A 23,502-nucleotide genomic window follows, 5' to 3' on the forward strand; every position below is an offset into this window, starting at 1 on the left:
TGGCTGTTTGTTATAGAATTAGGTAAAGAAAATTTAAGGTCACCATTGGCCAGTATAATTCAGTGTCAGTGAATCTCATACTTGGTACAGTAGGTATGTACCCCTTCATGAATACTATCCTTGTAGTAGTTTTGGCAGGGATCATATGTCATTTTAATGTAAGCTGTGGTCAAAATTTGAAAACTGTGTATAACAATTACTCATGAAATTCACCATTCATGAGTGTCATACTTAGTATGTTCATACTCCTTTATAGTGACTTCTTGGTTGCCACTCATTTTGTGATGAGGTACAATATTGTACATAGGTCTCAAATAATTTGGAACACTGTTTACAGTAGTCAGAAGATGAAATATATATCAGAGAATTTATGCACTTGTATTGGGGGACTTTCACAACCTATGTCTTGTCACACATGTTATCTTTGCTGTCTGCAGTATTTTACCTAATTCTCTGCGATATACACTAGAAGTTTTTGTTAAGGAAAGTTGCAAACTATCCAAATATTTCACAATGAATTATATAATGCCATGAGCTTTCTTCTTTAATTGTTGAAGAGCTAATGATGGATCTAATTGATTCTAAAGCTCAACAGGAAAATATCACTTATTATATAAAACATCTGACTTTTTAGCCAACATCAGAAAGCTCTTTGGTCTGGATTTTGCATCATTGTGTTGTACATTGTAAGTTCTTTTAGTGATAAGTGATTATCAAACTATTTTTATGTAATGGCAAATGGAGCTTGAATTTTGTGATCTCTTAGTTCTGATTTAATTTTATTGAGTTGACCTACATCAGCAACCTCATTAAATAAATAAAAATATGACAAGGCATCATGATGTAGTTTCTAATAGGTTTGTATGATTTTTCACCATATGTATTTTTGTCTTTCCTTGTCTGATGAAATCTTCATTTAGATGGAATTTAGATTACCGGGGAGGATGTCATCAAAATCATCATCACTGAAACCAATCTCTGGTGAGTTTCTGGTATTAATAGGAACAATCCTTTAAAACTTAAAATGTTTAATTAACGAGGATTTCATTGTTGTTGTCAAAGAAATCCCTGTGACTCTAGAATAAGTGCTGAAGTACATACAATAGTCTGTAATCACACTTTAAGCTGGCATACATATTTAATTCTTCACTCATTATTGAATTTCTGCTGATGAGTGAAGGTTCTTCATCCTCAGTATTGTTATTGACATTCTTTCCAACGATGGTCCTACAAGCCCTTTCCTTTCATTACATTTTAATAACTGCGCAATAATATATTTGTGTCTTTATTGACCAGTCTTGGAGCAAACTATGGAGGCTGACCTTAAAGTAAACTTAGTACAGGATCAATCAACTTTTGAAACGTGATATACTAGTCTTTTGAGACTGTTTTCTTCTATCCAAAAAGTGTTATTTCCTTTTACCTTAGATAATTAGTGATTTTCCTATGAAATCCTTTTTGTGTTCTCCTAGTTTTAAGAAACCAAGGCTTAATTCTGAGAATTTTCTTCTGACAATCATGTGTGAGGAGCTGGGTCTATTTCGATTCTTATCCTACTGGGTACTGTGAGCAGTTGGAATCATATTAGCCCTAACTGTCCCAATTCATGCAGAAATGTACATCAGCACATATTCACGGCACAATATGTAATTGATTCATCTTGCATTATTCTGACAACAAACTTTAATACATTGAGAAAGTCAAATTATACTGTGAAAAAGATTTATAAATCCTTGGTTAGTAGTACTTGAATGCCATCATAGCAACAAATGTCCACATCATTGTCTTTGGGCTTCCTAACATGCATGATGTAGTCTACTGACTCTTAGTCACTCATAGGAAAGTGGGACGGTGTGCCTATACTCTCATGTCAATTTTGCCATTTCATAGTTATGTTCCAAATAATGAGGTTTTGTCACAGCAGTGCTGAGTATTACATTTTCAAGTTTGTTAGCATTATGCAAAGAATTGTATGTTATACTTGTAACAATCTTACTTTGACCAACATCAGCCACAAATACCATACCTCTGTGAGTAATTTTAATTTGAGTTTTTGTAAAGAACTATGTGTAATAGTTTAGCTTGTAGACTTCTGTGTTTTGTTATTTAAGTAACAATAATATAAACTTGGAAAGTGATAAATGCAGAGACCAAAGTTTAATTAATATGAGGTTGTAATATAAAAAGTAGCAATTATATAATTAAAGGAAGTAATAACTTTTTCCAAAATAAGCAAATATGAGATATTAGCTTTTCCCTACAACTTTAGTTTAGCAGAATGAATCAATGTCTGTGTACTCATATATACTACAACTACTAGCAAAGAAGAACACCATTATGGAGACAGCTCTTAACTGAAAACAATGTTGTAAAATACTGAATGCCCCTGAACTTGTCTGATTAATTATATTGCAGGTAACTTACCTTTCAATCCACTGCAAATGGAGCTTTGGATCAACAAGGATGGAGGAGTGCTAGAGCTTCCAGATACTGGTGTCAGCTTAAAAATACCTCCTGGTGGTCTGGAGAAGGATCAGTTAATCCAGATGAGAATTATTCCATATTATTTCCAGGGTGATTCTGATCTATCATTCAGTAGTAATTCATCAGTTGTGGTTGAGCTCCTGCCTAGTAACCTGAAGCTACTGAAACCAGTAAAACTGACATTGCCTCACTGCTTGGTTCTCAAGAAAGGATGTGAATGGAAAGCAAAGCTATATAGCAGCCATCATGAAGAAGGTAAATTTAAATGTTAATGTAATGTAATGTAAATAAATGACTTAATAATGCGCTATGACTCCAGTACCAAAGGCTTGTTCAAAGGTGCAGTCGAGGGCTTAAAGATGAAAATATCTATACAACATAAATGTCTTCAGTTGGGATTTGAAACATTAAAATGAGGTGGCTTTCTTGAGGTTAAGTGGGATGTTGTTCCACAATGACGGGGTAGCGATTACTAAAGCCTTGGAACCACTTAAAGAAAGTCTGGCCTTTGTAATTTTAAGAAGTGCCTGTTTAGAGGATCTCAAGTCATAGAATGGTTGATATTTTTTGTTGTTTTTTGGTTGATATAGGCTCAATAAGTTCTTCAGGTAATCCGGGGCCATTCCATTCAAACACTTGTACAGTAGGTGAGAAGAAGCAGCTTAAATTCAATGCGGGCAGATATTGGCAGCCAATGTACGTCTTCAAGCACTGGTGTTATATGACTTAGCTTAGAAGTGTTTGTCACTATTCGTGCTGCGGTGTTATGAATCCGTTGCAGTCTATTCATTTTTGCATTTGTAATTCCATATAGCAAATGCACAGGTATTGCTTTTAAATTTATTTCAGCTGTAGTAATAGGGTTCTTTTTGACAGTCATACAGTTTATAGACTAACACCTGCATAATACAATACATTCGTCATATAAAAACAACCTTTTAAAGATTACTTTTATATTTAAGAAATCTTAAGTACCTTTGTGTTTCATTTTGACTCTTCAGGCAACCATCCTCTGTGGGAACCACAACCGGACACACCTTATTTATTAAATGAGGAAAATTGTATTATCGAATTAAGAACTTTCAGCTGGGAGAAATTTGACATCGGTGATGAAATTGTTGAAGGGAAACGTATCGTGTTGTATGCTGCTAAACATCTGCCATCTCATAAAGCTATAGTACATATTGATATTGGTTATTACTTGGATTTAGAAGGATGTGAAGAGGTGAGTTTAAAATCACATAGGCTATGGTAGTAATGATGCGTACTAGCTGGTCACATACAAAGGTTACCACAAATATTAATATTTAGTATTGATTGAATTTACACTGAGTTGAAATGATGGAATGATATCACAAATTAATATTGGCTATTATTTGAACTGAATACCAAAAACTGAAAGGAATAACGTTAATTCACATACATAATCATACAATTTTGTGTATATTGTAGATCTACCTGGGGATCATCAAATGAGGTTAATCTACATGCTGCTTTTTGTCTCTTACATTATCTATCACAAAAAGGAGGTAATTTTACACTTTGATATATGTATCATCCTCTCACCTGTACATATGAATTAATCCTTGCTTTCTTCCCTTTTCTGTTTGAAGAATGTCAGTATGAATAAAGTCTCTGTGTTGCAAAAAAAGTCTGGGTTTCTTTTCAAAAAAGGACGATTACCTCTTAAATTCTATTTTGTCAAAACTGAGCCGCCTGGTTGGAACTTCCGCCCTGATGAAGGAAACCCAAAGGTATGTATGATTTTTATTCAAACAAAGTGTTGGATAATAAACCTTTCATGTTAAGACTGATGTTGACAGTTCTTTTGGGGGATTAAGCTTAATGATATAAGAGTGAGCACTGCTCTAAAATTTCACAAGCTGCTTCGAAAAAACCACTACAAAACGTGACAAATTTTCTTGAAGAAATAAGTTGTTTAATCTCCATAAAATTCATGAACTATAAGTGATTGCATAAGTAATCTTATAGTCTAATAGGGATGTAGAAAATTATTCAAAATGTATTTAAAAAAAGGGCATTTTAACTAACAGGAGTCTGTGAAACAAAATAGTTATATGTATGTGATAGCAGGCAATACCTATTGCTCCTAATACCAACTTGGACATGGGCTAATGAGCAATATTAATTGATTCCATGCCAAAGGCAGGAGCAGAATTTGTGGACATGATGACGAGTGTGTGTTAATGTAAACAAAATCTATCCAAAAGTGAAAAGTAAGTTGACGTCATGTTCAATACATAGATCCAACTTTAAGGTCAGTGGGTAAAAGAACCTTTGGTTTTAGCCAAAGGAAGTCAAATAGGTCAAATATGAGAGTCTTGTAAACTATATGTTTAACTGCAGAGTTAACATTTGGATGAACGTCTTACAAACAAAATGTGACTCCACCTAAGTGAGTTAAAGAAACAATGTGAAAAGGCAGCTGAGTGTAGATAAAAGCTCAGTGTACTCAGTCACGTTGTATAAACTAAAGCATTAATCAATATTGTATATAATACGTTCATATGTCATAGCTATTATCAGAACCTTATGGTGTTTGTTTGTGGAGATGGAAGCTCAATTGGAGGTTCAGTTTTTTCCACATGATAACACTAAATGTAAAACTTTGATGTAGCTCATACTAATAGGTAGGACAACATTGCTATAAAATGATCTTGTAGAAGTGTAGTATGGAATCACCATGCCTGTTGGCAGTTTGGTTTAGTTGTACTACCAACATAAATAGTTACTATATGTATGATAGTAAAATTTAAATATTGTGAATATCTTTATTCAATTTCAATTTAATACCTTCCTTTTTACCCCAGGAAATACCATTCACCACAGCAGCTATTTTGAATGGACATTTCCGTACATTTGTATTCAATAAGAAAGTTACCATGGAGACGGACAAATGTTCATGTTACTTCAAAGCTGGACAAGAATCATACCTTACAGACTTAACCTTTGTACTAGAGGTTTGTTATTTATCATGATTCATGCTAATGTAGGTTACATACACATTACATATATATTATCAACATAGCTTCCCTCAGAATAAAAACCCAGTGACTCCAAATCTCAAAATGAGTGTTGATTTCTTCATGTTCAGATCATTGCTAAGCTTTTTTGCTTATTATTTATAAAATAATTAAATAAATCAAACTTAGAGAATCTGAAGGTTCAAACCTAGCAGGATCTTCAGATAAAGCTTTTTGGGACACTAGACAATGAATAGGGTAAAATTAGAACAATAGGCAGTGAAATAAATGAAATATGAGGTGAAAGGATTACTGAAGATGAAATTGGATGAAGCATGTAAACTTTGCAGTGGACTATATTTAAGAAAAATAGTCAGGAAAAGATCATTTAAAAAAATCAAGTAAGAAATGATGAGGATATAAGGTGAAAACAAGGGATTAGACTGAAAATGGACTGCTATGTTGCTTAATGATAATTGATAACTGATCTGATGAGATACTTGTGTGTGACAAGATTGCTAATGGCATGTTCAACTTAATTGTATCAGTAATTGTTCACATTGGTGAAATCAAATCAAAGTTGGAATGACATTCCACTGTGTCCAGTTCCTTTTGTTTGAAGCACATATCTAATTGTCACAAGTAACAGATTTACACCAAACAAAAATTATTATTTGTGATGTTGTTTTCTGTATTGCAATTATTTAAATATGTTAACGTACTGTTTAACTGAAATGTGTATCATAGACTGCTGTATTGAGGCCTTACATGATAATGGAGACTAAATTTAAGTTCCAGATGATAAGTTCATTGCATTTATACTGTGAATCGACACATATTTGAAGATATACAAGTTGCTTGTTTCATAATATCTTTAACGTTTGTATGAACTCCAAAAAAAGTACCATTGTAAATTCAACATCACAGGAAAACTTAAGGGGCTTGAGAACATGTCATACCCCCCTCACCCAGCTTCATTAGTGACCCAAATTTTATTTATGAAACATTTTGTTTGCATTAAATTAAAAAAAAATTGGGGTCATACTGTCCATGGTTTATTCATCATTTTTAATTGTGGGATGTTGATTGATTTAGAAGCCAAAATGGCTTTTGCATATTGACTGCAGTGACCAGCATTTTTAAGGACATCATATATGTGAGAGGAAATGACGATAATTCTGCATCTTTTTAGTAATCAACAAAAAATAACTTTAACGGGAGTGATATTTATACAAGGACACGATTAATAAATCCCACCCAACTAATGTTAAACCTTCTTTCTCCTGAAAAGCAAGTCATCATTTTAAACCTATAAAGCATGTGGGAACTTGCATACAAAATATACGTGAATGCATTTTGGTTACGATGCTGAAGGCTCGGTAACCTTTAAAATCGCACTGGCGTGTGTGTGTAAATGTGTGTGCATGTAACATGTAGGTTGTAAGTACATGTTCTGTGCAACAATAAGTTTTACCTCTTTTAATATTAATGAGTGGGCTTAATGGAAATTCATCAAAAATTGCGTGTAAACATGATATCTCAACAAAGACAAGTTGAATCAACGTCATACTAGGTAGACAGATGCCCTATGATGTGTAGATGTGTCCCTATTGTTAGTGCCTTCCATCTCATGAAAATTAATGAGTGAACAGGGCTTGCCATAAATTTCTTTAAAATGTCACTATCTCTACAACTGTAGGTCCCATTTAGTTTATACTTGGTATGGTTCTGTAAGTACAGAGTATGTATCAAATGTTCCATCTTTCACCCTTGGCATATTAGGTTTATCACACTACATTCATATAATCAACAGTGTTGTTTTCCGTGTGCATATATGAATATTAATCAGTGACATTAAATTCTTAATCAGATATCTCTTAAAGTTAAAAGTCCATGTTTAACATATTTATTTATATTTTTCTTGTTTTCTGATATTAGGATGGAGTGGAAGATTCTGCAGCTAGCAGTTCTGATAAATTAGTTGATGCAGGACTATCTCAGTCACAGAAGAGGACTGATGATGATAGTCTAACTGTCAAACAACCCCTACGAAACAGTGATCCAGAAGTCAGAACAGAAAGTCTCAGGGTAATAGTTTACATATACAAAATTATGTTGTCCCGGAAACAGTCTTCTTAGAGCATATAACACAAATTGGAGCTTTACAGTCCATACAGTCTGGCCCTGACAGCATACCTACTTTGAGGTTCAAGCTTCATGTTTTGCTTTCATATATTTCATCATGATTTATTTCTACTAAAATGCTTGTCATCTAGTGCTGATGCTGTTTATGATACCTGAGTTTACTGAGGTATGTTCTTGCTGCAGTTAGTTTCATTTATAAGTCTGAAATGTTTCAATAGTGAATGCACTAACTTCTAAAGATTTTTGTCTTACGATCAAGCCCTCATATAACCGTGCCATGTTATGTGAATGAGCTTTAACACGTTTGAATGCGTCAATTAAATGCTGATTGTGCACCTCTAGCCAACAATTTGTAATGTACACACATGTTTGCAACTTGAGCATAAGAAGGATACAACCGGCACAATGTTGGTTAACAAGTCAACTTTTGGAGATTACATACAATAAGTTTTGCTAAGTACTGAGCACAACTTCCCAAAGTTTCAAAAACTGTCTTGTGCATATAGTCTAGTCTTGGGTGCAGCATCAGTTTCTTTGAGCGTAGAAGTGAGTGTACAAACATCAATGCAATCAACTAAATAAACTTGGAGTTTCTGTGAGTGTGCAAACTGAGTAGCAGCAAGCACTTTTTACTGACAAGGTTCGGGATTCAGCTGTATAATTAAATTTCTTCCCTCAAGAAGTGTTTTTGTTGATAAATAGTTCCTTTAAACTCAATAAATATTGACATGTTCATTGGGCTCTTGATTCTCGTAGACTGAGTTCGATGGAAACGCAATTGATTGACAATGCATGTCTTCCCCCCTCCCCCCCCCCCACCTAGAGCTTTCTTTCCCCGCACACACCTGTGTTACACACTACAGTCCCATTCACTGCCTTAGATCAATATCGAAACTGCTATTCTGGTTATGGGATTGTCCTGTCCTAAACACAACTTCTTGTGTACGCTTTTGCACTTTTAACAATAATAACAACATTTCTTGTGCTTTGAATTGCATCTGGCATTTCAACACGGAAAAGAGGATGGGTTTAATCTTGGCTATTGACTTAGCTTATTGGGGCCAGCAGAGGGTAAATTTTGAACAGTTTAAGTCTCCAGAACATGGGCATCAATTGAGGTTATGTATGCATGGTAGAATATCTGTCTGTACTTTGAAGTGTTTAGAGAATTTGGAGTAGACCTGTCACAGTTCATTTAAGTCACCAGTGGTCAAAATTTGAAATCCTTGTAAACACGAGGATATCCAGATGGGAAACTTATTAGCTTTCGTATTTAGCATGTGTCCTTCATATAGTGAGTACAAGAATCCTATTACTTTGGATGAAGGTCACAGGCCATGTGGGGTCAGCTGAGGTCCAAATATTAAAAGTACTGTAACTTAAGAACTTTAAGTTCAGAAGATATACTATATGCATGGTAAGTAAAATTGCTCCACAATTTTGTACAGGTGAAAGATCATTTCAGGTTTGCAGAAGTCAAACCCAACAAAAGTTCTAAAGGTTAGGTCTCAAAATCAAAAGGTGAAAGGTCTTTGAGGTCAACAGATGTCAAAGTATGAAAATCTTGTGAATTCACCAGTGGTCTAAACTTGTAATTTGTCTGCACTGCTACATCAAATAATGTGGCAAGTAAGGATTCACTAAGCCTAATTGGCTACCTGGTTTATTTAGCAATATCCTAACTGTGTGTCTATTAACTCATTTTCAACATATTTATCTGCAGGACATATCAGCAGCATCCCTCTCAGGAAGTCCTGTGCCATCACAGTCAGCAGATGTCCCACACCCAAAGAAGAGAGGCTTTAATGAATCTACAGCTGTAGTGATGGTAAAGTTCATTCTATTTATCATCTCAGAATATCTTCCAAAATATTGATAATTTCGACAGAAAATTATATAGCAGTGAGCAGAAAAGCGAGCCTGCTAAGTACTGATCACAAGTCACAATGTTGGATGTTGCAGTTGCACATTTTGAAATGAAATTTATAATTTTGGGGGGAAGGGAATAATAAAATGTATCATATAGCCATGGTCGGACATTCACCATTTGTCAAGCGGGATATTAAACAATTTCAAGACTGACTGCAAGACTGACCGCTCTTTGTGATTGACTGCAGTGACTAGCTGAGCAACATTTCGAAAACTAACCAACAAAAGCAGCAACTTGCTTTATGATTGCAAATTGACACTGTTTAATATTGGCTGGGGGTTCAGAGTCCCAAAAGAAGCAGCTCCTTTAGACTACACTTGTTTACCTGTCAAGCAATTTTTGAGCACTAAAAGACAAGTTAGAAAATATAACTACCATGGCATTTCTCTGGATGTATCTCAGGGACCAAACCCCTTGTAGCTCAAGCGTTTTCAGATATCCCTTGTCTTTTAGAAACAAGTTACTAGCACAATATACGTTTGGGTGAGAGAAACAGCACTTAACTGACTTGCCTTTTTGCAAATTGACTACAGTGACTAGCTGAGCTATGTTTCTAACAGCAATTTAAAAGCAAACAATTTGTGTGAAAGAGAGTATTCAGCTTATATGGGATGCATTTCCAAGCAGTGCTGATTGTTAAGGTATGGGGGAACCCAAAGAAGTTGTAAAATTTGAGATTTTGTTTGTTTCCTTGTAGCGATTTTGTAGCATAAAAGCACATGTCAGGAAGAGGAATTTTATGTCTGTGGGAGATGTCTCAAGCCTGGAAACCTTTCAGAAACTCCTTAAAGCTATTTTAGCTTCAGCACAGAAAAACATAGCAATGTAATTGGAATATATTTAAAGCCCTGTGGGGGATTCAGAGGGGAAATAACCACAAAGGTGCCACAATTTTGTTAGCCTAATATTACCCAAATAAAGGAAATTGGGCAGAAGGCAAAGTGAGGTTTGTTTACTGCAGCCGACTTGGAGTCAAATGTGGCGGGGGATTCCCCAAGTTTGCAGTCACTGGTTTAATGATGATAATTCTGACTTTGTGATCATTATAAAAAAATAAATTAAAAGGATGTGATGTTTGTACAAGGTCATGATGAATAAAAACCACACAATTTGTTATGTTAAATTTCTTCCTCCTGTAAGCTTGGCCTGAAAGCCTTGTAATCATGGTAAATGATATAAAGCATGTGTGAACTTGCACACATGATTTGTGAACTTGCACACATGATTTGTGAATGCATTTTGATAATGATAGTACTTTATGTATTGCTACATATTGAAAGCGTCATTAGGCAATGTAGGAAATCTTTAAAACGTGGTAACTGTAAAAGTTGAGAGCTGCATTACATAATTCAATGTGGATTCAACAAAGTGATTACAATATTTGTTAATTGTAGAAGTCATAGGTGATTTGAGGTCAACAAGTCTAAAGTCCTTGTAAGCAAACACTGAAGTTTACCATGGTAGTTAATGTTTTCCAATATTGACCTCAAATGACCTTTCACCTCCACAAAATCAATAGGATTTCATGTTTGTACATGTAATGTGGATCTGCTTTAGTAATTACATGTATCCTTTCAGTCTTACAACAAATGTTAAGCTTGGATGAACTTCATACTTGCTCTATAGAGGTGCTCAAATACAAGACTCCTTGGTCTTTTTGGTAAAGTTCAAAGGTCTGTTGAGGTCAACATAGTGAAAGTATGAAATCTCATGAACAGTTTGTGAATTCACCAGTGGTCAAACTTTCAATCTTGTCTGCACTGCTACATCAAATATATATTAATCTGGCAAACAAGGATTCACTAAGCCCTACTGGCTACCTGGTATATTTAGCAATATCCTAACTGTGTGTCTAAAAACTCATTTCAACATATTTATCTGCAGGACATATCAGCATCATCCCTCTCAAGCAATCCTGCGCCATCACAGTCAGCAGATGTCCCACACTCAAAGAAGAAACGCTATAACGAATATACAGCTGCAGTGATGGTAAAGTTCATTCTATTGATCATCTCAGAATATCTTCCAAAATATTGATAATTTCGACTTTAAAACTATATTAGTAGCAAACAGAAAAGCGAGCCTGTTAGATACTGATCACAAGTGACAATGTTGGATGTTGCGCATACTGAATTGAAATGTAAAATGGAAGGAAATCAAATATTGTATCATTAAACCATGGCGGAACATTCACCATTTGAATTATTTCATGAGTACGTGTATATTTATGTATACTATGTAGGATATTTAATTGGGAGAGGGAATTAAAAAGTACCTGGTTTACTATAAAGTTCATTTCCTGTCTAGTTATTGGCCAAATTGTGACTTTCAATAAAAAGCAATGCAGCTGGAGTTCTTTGATGCATGCCATTCACCGCATACCAGCATAGCTACACAAAATAACCTGTTGGCCTGTAACTGTTGATGTGTTTTAATGCCTATATACGGTACCTATAGTATAACTACATAAGTTGCTTTTAAATTTGACTTACCACTTGCCTTGGACTGAGAAACATTGACTTGTGACTTGGTTTGATTTGCAATAAAGTCAAATGACTTGTGATAGACATGACATAATGATATAAAATTTACCTGTAGCTTTGCTTAAATTGAGAAACATTTGTGACTTGATATGACTTGTGATAAAATCGAATGACCTGTTACAGTCTTAACCTGATGAAATAAACTTTACCTTTGACTTTACTTGAATTGAGAAACATTGACTGATGTATTGATGTGACAAAATAAATGACTTGGTTAAGACACTGAATCACAAGATTTAAAGAAGAATTAAACCTTGGGGTTTTTCACTGACCTTATCGTAGAGACTAATATTCTTACACCCTCTGTGAAATAACTAGGCCAAATTACCTTTCCCCAAATTTCCAGGAATGCTCTAGTTTTTTCTTCTTCTAACCAACTGTTGGCGGCCATTATGTAAAGATGGCGCTTCCAAAATGACTTCTTGCAGCCACATCATAAGTTACACATGCTCCTCTCTGCATATGAACTGTACACTTGCTCTCAGAGATTGTTTGGAAGCTGGTCGAAAATGCTAGAGTACCGAGCATTTGGTTGTTCAAAAAGGAGATCGGAAAAGGAGCAGGGAAGGGAAAACAATATTATGTTATTTCTGACGGGAATAGGGTTTCATAGAAAAAGGAACAAACAAAAGCACCAGACTGGCCCCTCCGTCGCAGAACTGTTACTAGTGTTGGAAGTTCTAACATCATAGTAACTGCCAGTGTCGGCCACAGTTCCAATCTGCTTAACAAGGTCTATAGGTCTCGTTGTCTCATTTCCTCCACTGTGTATTCAGGCTGGATTTGATAGCAGGTCAAGTCCAAATGCATCCATGTTCTCATGTTTAGAAAAAGTTATCGTGAATGGCACGTAGTAAATGTTTGTCTTGAAATGCAATATGTGGCTCCCTTACCAAACAAGCAAGAACTTTCGGAATTCAAACAAACTCAAAGTTCAAAATGGGTGACAATTAAATCAATTTGTAAGCTTGAAAGTAATGTTTACAAGCATTCGTGTTGCTTCTGTTGAAAATAGCTTATTGCAAAACATTTTTAAGTAAAAAGTCCATGTGTAATATATATATTTATATTTTTCTTGTCTTCTGATGTTAGGCTGGAGTGGAAGATTCTGCAGCTAGCAGCTCTAATAAAGTAGTTGATGCAGGACTATCTCAGTCACAGAAGAAGACTGGTGATGAAAGTCTAACTGTCAAACAACCCATGGAAAACATTGATCTAGAAGTCAGGACAGGATGTCTCAGGGTAATAATTTACATGTACAAGATTCTGTTGTCCTAAAAAAAGAGTCTTTTTAGAACATATTACATAAATTGGTGCTTTACAGTCCATACTGGCCCTTCAGGCATACCTACTTTGACGTTCAAGTTCCATGGTTTGCTTGTATATATTACATCATGATCTATTTCTACTAAAATGCTTGCCATCTAGTACTGATGCTGTTTATGATACCTCAGTTTTATGAGGTATGTTCTTGCTGCAGTTAGATTAAAGAGACTGAAATGTTACAATAGTGAATGCAGTAACTTATAAAGATATTTGACAGCATACGACCAAGCCCTCAAGATTTCGTGCCATGTTTTGTGAAAGAGCTTAACAAATTAGAATGCGTCAAGTAAATGCTGACTGTGCGCCTTTTGCCAACAATTTGAAATGTTCACAGCTGACACACATGTAAGCAACTTGTACACAAGAAGGATACAACCGGCACAATGTTGGTTCATAAGTCATCTTTTGGAGATTACATACAATAAATTAAGTACTAAACACAAACTTTTACAGCTTCAACCATTGCCTTGTGCATAGATTCTAGTTTTGGGTCCAGCTTCAGTTTCCCCTGATTGTGTAAAGTTGAAGTGAGTGTACAAACTTAAATGCAATCACGTAAATATGACTTTTTGGGGGTTCTATATGATTAGATTTCTTTACCTCAAGAAGTGTTTATGGTGATCAAAATGTTCCAATAAATAATTGATATTAGCATGTTTATTGGATCCTTTGTTCCCTCAGAGACTTAATTAGTTGAAAATGCACAATGCAAATGATTGACCGGGCACGTCTCTTCTCACCGCCTTGTCGAATTCCAAGCGCCTTGTAAACTCGCAAAGTAGAGGTTGGATGAATCCTCATATGTAGCACATGGATGTATGTTATTGAGTAGATGAAAACTTTTGTTTTGAGTTCAAAGGCCATTTGATGTCAACAGAGGTCAAAATATCTGAACCCTTTTGTAAGCTCTCAAAATGGAATGCTTGAATATTATAATTGAATCCAACAACTCTTTTGTTTCTTCAGAGGTCAAAGGTCATTTAAGGTGGTCAGTACCAAACATGTCACAGTATATACTTAAACAACTGCAGGTGAAAATTGTAGTTGGTTGATTGTTGCCCATAATATGTACTACCTGCATTTAGCAAAAGCAAATATTTATAGATGCTATACCTTCCTCTGGAAGGTTGCACATTTCTCAATGGCTTTTCTGTAAACCTGTGTTGAGGAAGGGGTGATTGCATCATTCTTCTGAAATTTCATATGTTACATGGGCCGGGGAAATGTCCATTTTACCCTTGGGGCTGCTTGAAAATGTTACCATAGTGGTCACCATTTCTGAAACGTACTGTTAGGTCCCAGTTCTATATATCAGAAAGACAAAAACATTCAGTACTCATATTATCTGACATCCTGGTGACAGGCAACATTGAGTCTTAATTGCTAAAATGAAATGAGAGGCAGCAATATAACAGATCTAATACCTTCTTACATAATGACTCTCAGATCATTATTTTGAGCACCATATCTTTGACTACTGGCTTTACTATATGTCACTAAGTTACTAACTGTCACAGGATTTGAACTTTGCTCTTTTAAGTGACTGAGATAATTTCCCACTTTCCTTATGATGACACTGCTGTCATCAACTTTCAGAAGGGATTTACTTTTGCAATGGTCAAGTTATCTGAAACTCTTTTCTGATCCTCTGGTGCTTGACTTAAGGACACATTTTCCTAAGTTGCTCTCTCAATCAGGTGATTCCATATATACACCTATACTTCAGCACACAAAATAAGGGGACACACAAGTCATATTGTGCTTATTTTGAAAAGGTTGTATGCCATTTGTATGTGCTTTATCTGCAATCATGCAAGATGAAGAAATGCGCCCAGAACGAGCACATTGCAAACATTTTGAATAAAATTACACAAGCATTGTGCGTGGTGGCACACTGCCATTCCTTCCAGTAATGTGCAAGGGCTACATGGTGCAATGTGCAACTAGAACATTTTTGTGTATAAATTGAGTGCGCTACACACTCCGGTTGGGTGGTGACTCACAACTTGTCACCATTTTTGTTTTATTTCATTATGTTCTCGATCTTCTCGTTCTGGACGTGTGCAAATGAGTTGGGAGAATCTTTATTGATTATTTTCATCACATATGAGAGACATCTAGCCAGTGACAACCACTACAGTGAATTAAGTCACCGTAGTTGCCTTCTTGGGGGAAATGCATAAACTCCTTTAAGTGACTCCACTCTTGGACTTTAGTGACTCATGACGCACATGTTAACACTGCAATTCTGTATCATGCTTTAATATATATATAAACGTTATACAGCAGGTGTCAGTTATAGTACAGTTTGTAAATGAACAATAATTGGAACACAATGGATTCATATTACTTCATTCTGTAATCAATTCATCAAACGTTATTAAATACTTTTGACAGGGGACCTGATAGAGAACTGATATAGTTTGTGGATGTTCTAATCATGTAACACTCAATATTCATATATTCTTATCATATTACAGGATCTCTCTGGGAAAATTCCAAAAGAATGGAAAAATGTAGGTAGAAATCTTGGACTAAAGGACGAAGAGCTTTATATACTTCAGACAGATTCTTACAACCAGGGACACAAGGAAACTGTTTATCAGATGTTGCGGACTTGGAAACAAAGCAATGGCAGTAAAGCCACATACAGAGTACTGGGTGAGGCTTTAGAAGCAGCTGGCCGCAGAGACCTGCAAGAGATACTGTACATGCAGGGTAAATAATTAATGTAATCATATAAATACCTCAAAGGACCTTAGCAATTAAATATATAACTGATTCATACATATAAAACTACTTTCTGCTACAGATACCAACTTCCCAAATAAAGTAAACTTGATTTCCTTCTGCAAAATTAAAACAGCAAATAAACAGTTTAGAATCTCACTTTCACAACTTTCGTATTAATGAAGTGGACAGATGGAATCAAATTTCAGTATTCCAGGTAAAATATCCATAATATCTCGTCGCTTTAAAATCACAAAGCTTCTACCTATGTTCAAGTAAGACACCAAGTAACATCTTCAACATAAAACAACACTAATTTTTGTAAGGATACTTTGTTTGTCATTTCTGTGTAGGGTACACTTCTTTGGTTTAAATTAACACTGCCAGAAACCTGTCTTTATTGTGTTCGTTTTGTAAAATATTATTTTGCATTAAGACGTTTTGGGGCTTTTTGCATATAGAACATATTTGACCATCAACTTTTATTTTCTTAACTCTTTTCTACCTGTTTAACCACTACCAAAAATGATAACTGATGATTGGTTAGATCCAGGCAAGTGCTTTGCCAACTCACAGTGATAGATCACAGTTGATAGAAATGCAAATCTCCAGCCAAACTGCTCTGTATGTCAGAAAGTTCTCCATTTTTCCTCCCTTGTCTGTGTATGGTATTCTGTATCATTTCATATGCACATAAAGCATTTTAAAAGTGTTTTTATTGATAAAGAAAAGCCATTCAGCATTAAAATATATTGTTGTCTTTACATATAGAGCGCTTTATTTCATTAAATATTTGTTTAACTCATCTCACCTGTTCAGCTGGTATCAAACAAGAAAGCTAATGAGTGGCTAGAAACAAGCGGGAGTTCACACTGAGGTAAAAGCGTCCAATATGCAGCCAATCCGTTCTGCTTGTCGGACGTAAGCGATCTCATAAGTGCTCATTTCTTTGAGCAACAAATACGATAGTGAGACGACTTGTAGTGTTCTTCACAAACAAGTGACAAATTCTTGTGGGAAAGAAAATATGTTAAGTCATGGTGAGTACATTTTAAACATTGTAACTATGATAACTCATATTTAAAATATATAAAATGGGAGCTGAGAGTAACTGACTTGAATGGATGGAGAAAATAATAGTAACAAACCTAAAACTCTCTTAAAGCAATGATCACATTTTAGAGTTGCGTATCAACTTTCATTTACTATTTAGTTATTTGTAAATTTCAGCTTTTAGACTGATATCGATAACATTCATAACATATCAATGGTAGACTTGCATTTGTAATGAGCTTCCATCATAGTTACAGCTATGAATATGCATTTCAGTTTTCGCGTCGTTATGTTTACAACATTTATATCATTGACCATTTCAGAGTCAATAGGTATGACTGAATCAGAGATCTCTATTGGAATTGGAAAGCAATATTCAAACAAGGTACCAAAGATTCCTACATTTTCACTGTTTGATCTTTTTCTGGTCTCATTACTGATAACCAGGATTGATTGGTCTTCTACCGCTAGATACAAGACCGTCTCAAATCACCTTGTCATAAAATATATTAGTTAAATGTTAACAGTCAGATTTCATACATGGGATTCGTTATTAGTATAATTTTAGTAGTTCTTACCGAATTAAATTACAAAGTTATGTTGATGCAACTGCTTAGTAATATGTTTTGTTGTTCTTTATAGATGCTTACATGATATCATGAACTGTATCACCCTGGGATGTTTCTTTCTGCATATCCTACACTGTTTCGATGTGTATATAACAGCTGTATCCAAGCACTTTCGAAAGCATAGTGATCTTCATATGTTATGCCAGGTATGCATTGTGCATGTTTTACACCGCTTTTGAGACATGTTGTTTCTTCTTACCCAAAATCTGCGACAGCTAAGTCAGTAGAGCCTAGTTTACGCGATTCGCTAAGAAGTGCAAAGTAACATATGTTCACTGTCTTTCCAAATAATATCGACTGATGTACCCCAATTTAAGAAGGGAATGTGATTAAAGGTTTCTTCTTACCCAAAATCTGCGACAGCTAAGTCAGTAGAGCCTAGTTTACGCGATTCGCTAAGAAGTGCAAAGTAACATATGTTCACTGTCTTTCCAAATAATATCGACTGATGTACCCCAATTTAAGAAGGGAATGTGATTAAAGGTTCTTGACCTAATTGATGTAACAAAGCCATTTTACCCGTTTAGCCATTAGCTATTACCAATGTCCTGTTTACCTTTAACTTTCTTTTGGGTTCATGTGTCAAAATTAGTCCGGATATTAAACGTTTTTTGCCTCTTTTTCATTATTTGATTTATTTGTTAAATTTAATAGTGGAATGACTAAATGTATTTGAGTTTGGTGACAATAGCTTTACTATGAAACCTTTGTCAAATGAAAATACTGTCAAGCTGTGGTAACTGACCAACAGGATATTTGTTAATAATTTATGAGAAAGTTGTAGTATCACCTGATGAATTAAATGTCCCTAAACATAAAACATATTTCAATGTGATTAAATGTTGCTAAAAGTACTAGATTTAAAAAAAAAAACGATCTCAATGATCACCAGATACGAAATAAATCAAACCAATAGGCGAATCTTTAAATGACCAATGACAAGAAACTTTATATATGACGTCAGTTAGTCGTTCTCATTTCTCATAATTCAATTTGGATTTCTATACAGTGAAGAAGAGAAGATGATGTTGACTCGAACTCCAGAAGTTTCAGACAGTATTTGAATTTGCTTTATCTACACCAGAAAGGGCCATCCATGGATAAGTGAACAGACAAAATATGTAAACATAGAGAGTATGATAGATGAGAAGCAGCCGTATAGTAATTAATTGTAGCAGAGACACAGAGCAGGCATCACCCAGCTGTGTGAACATCAATACATCTATGGCTAAGAATGAATCCAAGGGTATAGTGGATATTGATTGAGTTGTGGGGACGCTGAGATCCTTGGTGGAGCATCTATGATTATAGGGCATTACTGAGACGACCACATAATGTTTGGACCAGTTGTGGGGACACTGAGATCATTGATGGAGGAGTTTCTATATCCAAAGAGCACTACAGTAACTACTACCTACCTCATATTTGGACCAGTTGTGGGGAAACTGAGATCATTGGTGGAGGAGTAACTATGACTATAGAGCACTACTGTGACTGCCAACTAATGTGTGGACCAGTTGTGGGGACACTGAGATCATTGGTGGAGGATCCACTATGACTATAGAGCACTACTGTGACTGTCACCTAATGTGTGGACCAGTTGCGTGGACACTGAGATCATTAGTGGAGTATATCACTATAGAGCACTACTGTGACTACAACCTAATATTTTGACCAGTAAAGGGACACAGATCATTGAAGGAGAATCTATGACTATAGAGCATCACTGTGACTACCACTTACCTCACATTTGGTCCAGTTGTGGGGACACTAAGATCATTGGTGGAGCGTCTTTGACTATAGGACACTACTGTGACTACCACCTAATGTTTGGACCAGTTGTGGGTACACTGAGATTATTAGTGGAGCGACTATGACTATAGAGCACTACTGTGACTACCACCTACCTCATATTTGGACCAGTTGTGGGGACACTGAGATCATTGGTGGAGGAGTAACTATGACTATAGAGCACTACTGTGACTGCCACCTAATGTGTGGACCAGTTGTGTGGACACTGAGATCATCAGTGGAGTATATCACAATAGAGCATACTGTGACTACCACTTAATATTTGGACTAGTTGTGTGGACACAGACACCATTGGCTTAGCGTCTATGACTACAGAGCACTACTGTGACTACAACCTAATATTTTGACCAGTATAGGGACACAGATCATTGAAGGAGAATTTATGACTATAGAGCATCACTGTGACTAGCACCTACCTCACATTTGGTCCAGTTGTGGGGACACTAAGATCATTGGTGGAGCGTCTATGGCTATAGAGCACTATTGTGAGTGCCACCGTATGTCTGGACCACTTGTGGGGACACTGAGATCATTGGTGGATGAGTAACTATGACTATAGAGCACTACTGTGGCTACCACATAATGTTTTGAGCAGTTTAGGGACACAGACCATTGAAAGAGAATCTATGACTATAGAGCATCACTGTGACTACCACCTACCTCATATTTGGACCAGTTGTGGGGACACTTAGATCATTGGTGGAGCGTCTATCACTGTACAGCACTACTGTGACTGCCACCTAATGTGTGGACCAGTTGTGGGGACACTGAGATCATTGGTGGAGGAGTAACTATGACTATAGAGCACTACTGTGACTACCACCTAATGTTTTGACCAGTTGTGGGGACACTGAGATCATTGGTGGATGAGTAACTATGAATATAGAGCACTGCTGTGACTGACACATAATGTTTTGACCAGTTTAGGGACAGAGATCATTGAAGGAGAATCCATGACTGTAGAGCATCACTGTGACTACCACCTACCTCATATTTGGTCCAGTTGTGGGGACACTAAGATCATTGGTGGAGCGTCTATGACTATAGAGCACTATTGTGACTGCCACCGTATGTGTGGACCAGTTGTGTGGACACTGAGATCATTGGTGGAGCATATCACTATAGGACACTACTGTGACTACCACCTAATGTGTGGACCAGTTGTGGGGACACTGAGATCATTGGTGGATGAGTAACTATGACTATAGATCACTACTGTGACTACCACATAATGTTTTGAGCAGTTTAGGGACAAAGACCATTGAAGTAGAATCTATGACTATAGAGCATCACTGTGACTACCACGTACCTCATATTTGGTCCAGTTGTGGGGACACTTAGATCACTGGTGGGGCGTCTATCACTATACAGCACTACTGTGACTGCCACCTAATGTGTGGACCAGTTGTGGGGAAACTGAGATCATTGGTGGAGGAGTAACTATGACTATAGAGCACTACTGTGACTGCCACCTAATGTGTGGACCAGTTGTGTGGACACTAAGATCATTAGTGGAGTATATCAATACAGAGCATTACTGTGACTACCACCTAATGTTTGGACTAGTTGTGTGGACACACTGTCATCATTGGCTTTGCGTCTATGACTATAGAGCACTACTGTGACTACAACCTAATGTTTTGACCAGTTTAGGGACACAGATCATTGAAGGAGAATCTATGACTATAGAGCATCACTATGACTACCACCTACCTCATATTTTGACCAGTTGTGGGGACACTAAGATCATTGGTGGAGCGTCTTTTACTATAGAGCACTATTGTGACTGCTACCATATGTGTGGACCAGTTGTGTGGACACTGAGATCATTGGTGGAGCATATCACTATAGGACACTACTGTGACTACCACCTAATGTCTGGATCAGTTGTAGGAACACTGACATCATTGGCGTAGCGTCTATGACTATAGAGCACTATTGCGACTACCACTTAATGTTTGACCAGTTTTGGGGACACAGATCATTGGCTTAGCATCTATGACAAAAGATCACTATTGTGATGACCACCTAATGTAGCCAAGATGTTGAAGATTTCATGTAATGCCTATATCAAACTATAGTTTCATATGGCGAAGTGTTAATTACTGTATGAATTTATTGATTGAAAACACACTTCTCTAGCATTAAGCATTATCTATTAATATAAACCAGAGGGCAATCCACAGAGTTATCTCATTGCTAAATCAATTAAATGAATTCTAGTGTTCCTTTCAGTTTTTCTACTTTTTTTAAGTGTTAAGTCTGTTCAACATTTGTCGTCGTATTCAAAGCAGAAAGTCACTTAATTGACCTCTCACCTATCTTAAGTTTCTAGCAGGGTCACCTCCTGAACACATTTGAAGAAATCATCTTACATGAAAGGCCAAATGATCAACCACACCTTACGAATACGTCTGCAAACACATCATCAACCAAATCATAGGAATATGGGCGGGAACACACATTAGGTTGCATCATCATTAAGTGTATTAATATATCTTGTTGTGAAACACATGTGCAGGCTGTTAGGTGAGTGCACTGGCATTCCCTGTTTAAGAAGTATTTAAGAAGTACAGTGAGTAATCTAATAGGCTTTTGACAAATGATTTGATTATATACCCAAAGATTCGCTATAGTGCCTTGGCAAATACTCAGACATATGACTATTATCTCAGTTACATCTTACATATAAAGTGATAGTCCATAGCATATTCATACCTGTGTAGGTTGCAAGTCAATTCAATGGTTCCGTTGGGATTAAAGCAAACAGTCCCTTCCTATATTGACCTTTCAACCTGACTGTTCATGTTTGTTTTCAAAATAACCACGTTTTTATATTACTTGACATATATACTATACCTGTGAAGGTTGCAAGTCAATTAAATACTTCGACTTTGTAATAGTGTAGCAAAAAGTAACTTTTTGAGTCATATGACCTTTGATTTTGACCTATGACCTCAGTTACCATTTTAGTCGCATTTTTAATAGTACTGGAGGTATTCATTACACCTGTGATGGACAATGTAATACTTTGCTTTGTAGTTATGACAAACCCAATACATATGAATAGTTGGCACCCTCCTGTGTTCCTTGTCATAACCAGACAAACACTATGCAGCATTGAGTGTGGTGTTAAATGCCAATGGTGTCAGAATATCAGCTGCAGCATCTAATTCCTTATGATATGATCTTGCCATCTGAAGTAAATTGGCAATATTTGTCAGTTTTTCACTTTGCAAGGTAACCTTTCTTTTTAGATTCCCTCATCCAAAATGTATATATCAGACTTTGAAATGAACGTTGTTTCATCTGGGAGCATCCTGACAATAACTTTCTTTTAAATGTTCCTAAAAATTACCTTATTTACCTTGTTTACACCACTCAGTTCTCAAGAAAAAATATATCAGCTGTTTTATAGGACTTGCATCAGGTAGGCCTAATTTTCAAGCAAAATTTCTAAATACTTTGGACTCTTATCTCATCCCTACACATAGCATATTTGTGATGAGATATTTTACCCTATCGACCTTGATTTGCAAAATTGGTACTAAAATTGCTGCCCACATAACACCCTTTGAGGTACTGAACTGAAACTTGGTTGGTTGGTCTGAACAGGGAGCTGCATTCTGTACATCGGCATGGGATGTAGTGCCTTGTGTGACTTACGACTTCAGCGATCAAATGACTAAAAAGCATTTTGGCCATTATGCAAAATGGCTAAAGCCCTCAAACCTACGTGGGATTTTAGACTCTGCAAATTTGCAGCTCATTAAGTAATGTAAAAGGCCAAATGTCATGTGATCAAATGAGGTCCGACAATTTGTACAAAAAAAAAGTTTGGTGACCACTCCTAAACAATGAAGCAG

General features: G+C 36.1%; 1 protein-coding gene across 4 annotated transcripts in view; it reads left to right on the forward strand.

Moving 5' to 3' along the window:
- LOC139977169 (uncharacterized) overlaps positions 1-23,502 on the forward strand; it is a 216,882-nt gene that overhangs the window by 95,686 nt on the left and 97,694 nt on the right. For all 4 annotated transcript variants that reach the window (XM_071986383.1, XM_071986384.1, XM_071986385.1 and 1 more), the window contains 13 exons: positions 921-981; positions 2,416-2,739; positions 3,486-3,709; positions 4,098-4,238; positions 5,316-5,465; positions 7,407-7,556; positions 9,337-9,441; positions 11,428-11,532; positions 13,179-13,328; positions 15,893-16,130; positions 16,962-17,182; positions 17,519-17,580; positions 17,838-17,970. In XM_071986383.1, the coding sequence (XP_071842484.1) occupies positions 921-981; positions 2,416-2,739; positions 3,486-3,709; positions 4,098-4,238; positions 5,316-5,465; positions 7,407-7,556; positions 9,337-9,441; positions 11,428-11,532; positions 13,179-13,328; positions 15,893-16,130; positions 16,962-16,984 (1,671 nt within the window). In that variant the 3' untranslated portion in view covers positions 16,985-17,182; positions 17,519-17,580; positions 17,838-17,970. The remainder of the gene's footprint in view (positions 1-920; positions 982-2,415; positions 2,740-3,485; positions 3,710-4,097; positions 4,239-5,315; positions 5,466-7,406; positions 7,557-9,336; positions 9,442-11,427; positions 11,533-13,178; positions 13,329-15,892; positions 16,131-16,961; positions 17,183-17,518; positions 17,581-17,837; positions 17,971-23,502) is intronic.

Source organism: Apostichopus japonicus, chromosome 12, assembly GCF_037975245.1.
Source record: "Apostichopus japonicus isolate 1M-3 chromosome 12, ASM3797524v1, whole genome shotgun sequence".
NCBI classification, from domain to species: Eukaryota; Metazoa; Echinodermata; class Holothuroidea; order Aspidochirotida; family Stichopodidae; genus Apostichopus; species Apostichopus japonicus.